Genomic DNA, 5,714 nt, shown 5'->3' on the forward strand with positions numbered 1-5,714 from the left:
GGGCAAGAAGATAAAGTGAGCTGGAGAAAGGAGACACTTTGGGAATGAAAATGCCTCGCAGATGAATTCTGTGGTGATGAATGAACCAGGTTCAATAGCCAGATGAATTTATATGTGTTCCATTATGAGGGGGTTGGCTATGAAACATGGAGATGGTGGGTGGCGGTGGGTGGAGAGAGGATGGAGAGAGCCCTCCCTGGCTGTGCTGAGGAGCTAGCCATGCACGGCGCGTTGCGAACAAGCCATCTGTAGAGATAAGTAAAGAAGTGATTACAACAGGGCCAGCTCCATTTCTGACAGTTGACGCTTGGCTGCACCCACGCAGCGAATTGATTTAAATGAAGAAGCTATGAATATTTTAAAGGGCACAACCCCCCCTCCCCCCATTGCCACCCCTCCTCCCCCACCATTGAAGCTCAGCCGCCCGCTCACTCTTGTGTATGTGCACAGCACCAATAGACGCAAGGGGAAAAGTAATTATTGAAAGTGAGATGGGCCCTTGAGTGGGTCCAAGTGTGTTTTGGCTTCACAAACAATCCCAAAATAACAAGACACCAGACTCGGGTTGGGATCAAAAGTTGTGGGCTAAGGCGACCGCAAACAATGCAACATTTTGGCCCTGAAGTGTGGTCGCCACGTACCTGCAAACAACTATTCGCACACCCATTCTAGAATCTCCAGTGAAGCTAACACACGTTTTTGGAATGTGGGACGAAGGCGGCGCAGCCGGACAAAAGCCGCGCAAGCGTGGGGAGAGCATGCACATTGCAAACGGGAGGGCCCGAGCGGTCACAATTACTCAGAAATAAGTTACAGTCATGTTTGCTGCTCTGTGCAGAAGATAAAGAATATATTTCTGTGAATATGCTATTCGTTAGCCTGTCTACAGTGTATTACATTAGATGTACATAGATAAATATTAGATTTTATGAGACCAGTGATTTTAAGTAGGAATGTGTAAAATAAAATCGACATTACAGTCGTGACAATGCACAATAATACAACCACAGTGTATTGATTGAGTTGCATTTATTCATAATTGTCATTATTTATTCATTCGAGGGGCGTTGCTCGGGAATGATTTGTAATCACCGCAAGGTGCAATAAATAATAGATCACAAAGATTGCATGTTCCTGCCGCGTCAACGTTTTAATGACGGATGCGTCTCATCGAAAAAGGTGCAACAAGCGTCTTGAAGGTTGGTGACAAGGTGTTGTTTTGCGGTGCGAGTGATGGCAGGTTGCAAAATGTCCCCCCCTGCGGCCTTGACGGCAAAGAGAACCATTGAACTCCCTTCAACCTTTCGCTATTCCAAACATACCTTGATGACAAAAATGGATTATCGGCGCTCGGCTGCAGGTGAAAACGGGTGTGATTCTGTGGACATAACTTGAGCCCACTCTCTTTTTCTGTCAAGAGTCTGCGGCAATTCCAGGCATTTGGGCCCAACTAAATCATTGTCGCCAATGGCTGAAAAGGCATGTGGCACAATAAGGGGCCTGTCTGACGCTTCCCTCCCCGAGAAGAATAGAGGACGTTGTCTCAATGCCACTCCAACATCTGGGACCTTCCACAGCCCACAATACGGGTGTAAAAGTAAATCTTCCAAAGCCGAGGGACTAATAGTGCAGTTTACAATATTCATTTTGGGGGATTTTACTCCTTCATGTCAACGCGGCCACACGTTGCAATTTTACTGATGTAGAAAGCTGCTTTGACAAGACCCTAAAGTGGATGAATGAAGAAGAAGAAGAAAAAAAAAAAAAGCAAGCGTAGAACATATTCAATGACCTCTTAGTCCGGATGTTTGGGATCGTGAAATTCCCATCAATGTCAAGAGCTGAGTGTGTATTCACGGTTCTTAATCATATGAAATGGAGAGGGGGAGGATGTGCTGTTCACAGTTTGTTTGCATGTCTGACACAAATCTGCCGGCCAAGTGTAAGCACAACACCCCCGCCTTGCCATGTTTCCGTTTGACAACCACAACAAAAAGACACTTCAGATACATATCTTGTTTTTTTTTCCCCCTCTTGATGAATTCATGTGCCACTGACCTCCCTTTGCATGGAAAAATACAACATTTTTTTTAAATTATTTGTGGCTCCGGCTTCCTGGAAGGCTCCTTCCATTCTTAAATAGCACATGAGTCAGATTAAGGCACCATTCATTTGACCCCCACTTCAGGCTATGTTCATAACCGCTAGCCCACTTGGCACCCCTAACTTCGGAAGACAAACTAGAAAAAGCACGCCCTGACCTGGACACTATCTATTAAAAAAATCCCTGGTGAGCGCTTTGTTTTCATACAGTGGACGGCCTGAAAAGAAAAGATGGCGGGGGGGACAAAAAGCACAAGAAGCCTATGGACTGTTGAGCATTTTGAGCCCACCGTGCAATCCCTCGTTTTCCTTCATAACCCCCCGTTTGTGTGTGTGTGTGTGTGTGTGTGTGTGTGTGTGTGTGTGTGTATGTGTGTGTGTGACAGTCATGTGAACAAGGCCACGCACATTCTTTCATGCATGAGTCCGTAATTGCTAGAAGGTTTTGGACGGGCATTTCATCGGCAAGACCGGAGTCTTTCATTTTACACAGTCAGCAGGCACACTGTTTACATTGGAAGTAGGTGTGTGCTCACTGCTATAAGTTTGCAATTGAAAATATCAATTGTTGCCATATTTGTTAAAACGGTCATTCTGGAAAGAAAAATGGAGGCATCTCGGACCCCCGTCTTGTGTCTTCATTTGTTGGACAATAAACCAGCACACCCGAGGAAAAACAACCAATCCCAGACATGCCTTATGAGGTGTCAATCATTTATTTTGCACTCGTGGACACACTCGTCGTGGACGTATCCGCCGCTGCCTTGCAAAGAATAAAACTTGTTTTGTGGTACCGCTGCATTATGGAGAAAGCTTTTTAGGCCGAAGGTAAGAGGTCAGCACAAGGTCATATGGGTACATCATCGACCGTATAGCTACTGTATATATCAACCTACATACAATCCAAACAACTCTTTAAATCAAGATTTCACATGTTGACAAGTAAATAAAATGCAATAATTACTGTGCCCACTAAAAAGAGCTAAAAGGCTTGCGGGGCCTTGAAAAAACGACGAGCCAAAATGAAAACTAAAAAACTAAAAAAGCACAGAACGAAAAGTTACCCAGAGACAAGTGGTATTTTAAGCATCTGCTTTAAAAAAAAAAAAAAACACCAACAGGAAAAAAAAACAACCCCAAAAAAGAAGGAAAAAACAGAATGCCAGCTGATGTTTTGGGAAATGTCTCTTGCTTTTGAACGGGGCTGCTTAGGATTCCTGCGAAAGATGCAGAGGTGAAAACAGAAACACGCTGGGTTTTGTTTTGTGGGCCCTATGATCTAATAAGTCCCACAGCCACGTGATGACACCGGCGCGGATTGCACTGCTTTCTACTCCACACCCACCACCACCACCACCAGCAGCAGTCTCCAGTCGGCCACTAAATTTTTTATTACATGAGACCGGTGAGGCAAACAGAGGCTATAATGCCCACGTCGACCCTCCCACCCACCGACACGCAGCGACTCCACGGCCGAGCTAAACAATGTGGAGCGGAGTGAGGGATCAGAGGTCTCTTCCTGGGCCAAACCCCCACGCAGTCTCACCCGAGCTCACATGGTTCGAATCAATGCTACCACTAAAGCTGTTTAGTGGGCCAATTCAATAATTACTATCAAGCTTGCAACTTATCTCCTGTTGTGCTTTCAGGCCGGGGGGGTGCGCGGCGGAGGGGGTTATTATTTGAGAAATTAGGCAAAAGCAAGACAGGAGCAAACAGAGTGAGTGGTCGTGAGGGGTTTTATTGCTCCCGCCACACATCAGAAAGCCCCTTAAAAAAAAAAATCCCTTTGTCATGTGCTTCTAAAGTTTCGAGTCAAGGAGGAAATTGGCCCTTAAGAGTCTGTGGAGATTCCTGCCTTTTTACACTCCTTCAGCTGTGAAAGACAACAGGGCTATCTCTCGCTTAAAGGCCTGCCTGCACTGCCTCGGCTTTGCAGAGCTGCCAAAAAGACTTTGTTGTTGCAATAAAACTCGATTGCAGCTGCACATACGGCGTCATTCCACAAAAAAAAAAAAAAAACTTGCCATGCCATAGCACTCGGATGCAATAAAACTACTACACTAAACACACACAACACAAACTACTCCTACTTTGTGTAAAATCTTAATATCTTTTTGCATGTTTTATTTATTTTTTTTTTGGTGGGGGGGCACGTGACACCAAACAAATTGCACAGAAAATGTGACCTGGTGCCACAGAGATTACAAGGAGGTTGTAGACTGGCAGGAACGGTTTGATCTAATTAAAGTCGGCGTGCCTTGCAGAACCGTGTTTGTATTAAGTGCATATTTCAGCCTTGTGCCCCCCCCCAAACTGAGGAAAAACGAGCCAACGTGGATGCCCACGAGGGGCTAAGAAAGTGGGTCAAGTATATATAATGCAGATGTGGAGCTCTGGATTACTGATAAAGAGTGCATTTGTGGAGAAAAAAATGATAATATAAGGCTCTAGATTAAATTCAATCACGTGAAAGGTAATCCACACAATTCAGTGGAAGTGAGGATTGGGGAGGGGGGGTTGTGCGGGAGTACCTACAGTGATTGGAACCGTTCCAGTGCTGGTTTCTGACGGACGAGCTGTAAGGATGAGGAGCCCCGGGCACCAGTCCTTTCTCCGGGAGAAGACACCCTCTGCTCTGGTTGTAGTAATCCATCATCAAAAAGGGGTTGGGGCTGGGGTTCAGTCCCACTACGTCCACGCTTTCGTACATCATACGGGCCCAAAAAAAGGGGGGGGGTCGTATTCCCACACACCCCTAAAAAAAAAAAAAATCAAAAGAAATCAAACTAGTGCGCACACCAGCCGAGGTAGAAAGAGAGGGCACCAAACGGGATCAGCGCAATAGTGATAGATCCATTTCAACATTTGCCTTGTCGTTTTTTTTTGAACGCGATGTGAAGCTAGTGGAGGAGATTTAAAACACGCATGCTGCGGCGGAGACGCTCACGCGCGCAAAAAAAAAAAAAAAAAAAATGATGCGCCGAATAAAATCCCAAAGAGGAACGCGCACGCAAAAATAGTCGAGGGAATCCCGTCCGACTGCAGCTTTTTTTCCCTCTCTCTCTCTCTCTCTCTTTTGTTTTTTTTTTAAACAATCCGTGTTTGTCCCCAAGCCCGGCGAGACTCGTCCGCTGCGCGAGCCCGCAATTCAGCGAACCGGCGTCGGTGTTCGGATTCCTCAGCAAAAGCGCTTCGTTTGCGTCCGTGCGCGTAGACGGATCGAGCCCACACGGAGGGAGCGTGTCGCCGCGATCATGTTCTGCAGCAATGTGACAAGGCGCAGCAGCTGAGGGCTGAGGCTCCACCCCCCCACCCCAAATCACACACACACGCACACACACACACACACACAATCCCCTTTCCCCCGCTCCTCTCCCTCTGCTTTCATCCGTTGCGCCGCCTCCGTTTAACCCATTCGGCACGTCACCACGCTTCTCCACAGACCATCCCGAGAGAGGCACCACCACCGCCAAAGCGGCCTCCTCCTCTCAGTCTACTTTAAGTTCTGAGAAAAAGAAAAAAAAAAAAAACACGTGCTGTGATACTTTCCAACATATTTCCCATCCCGGGTCCCCTCATTCTATCTCGTTTGACCCTGTTACCCCCCC

General features: G+C 46.6%; 1 protein-coding gene across 3 annotated transcripts in view; it reads right to left on the reverse strand.

Annotated features, from left to right (window-relative positions):
- The window catches only part of raraa (retinoic acid receptor, alpha a), a 37,306-nt gene extending 31,912 nt beyond the window's left edge, over positions 1-5,394 (reverse strand). Inside the window, exon 1 of one of the 3 annotated variants that reach the window (XM_019881109.1) lies at positions 4,642-5,394. In XM_019881109.1, coding sequence (XP_019736668.1) covers positions 4,642-4,819 — 178 coding nt within the window. In that variant the 5' untranslated portion in view covers positions 4,820-5,394. The remainder of the gene's footprint in view (positions 1-4,641) is intronic. The other 2 variants (XM_019881118.1, XM_019881099.1) reach the window with 2 other exon arrangements.
- Positions 5,395-5,714: the final 320 nt, after the last annotated feature.

This window comes from Hippocampus comes, unplaced genomic scaffold (genome assembly GCF_001891065.2).
Source record: "Hippocampus comes isolate QL1 unplaced genomic scaffold, H_comes_QL1_v1.1 scaffold380, whole genome shotgun sequence".
NCBI lineage: Eukaryota > Metazoa > Chordata > Actinopteri > Syngnathiformes > Syngnathidae > Hippocampus > Hippocampus comes.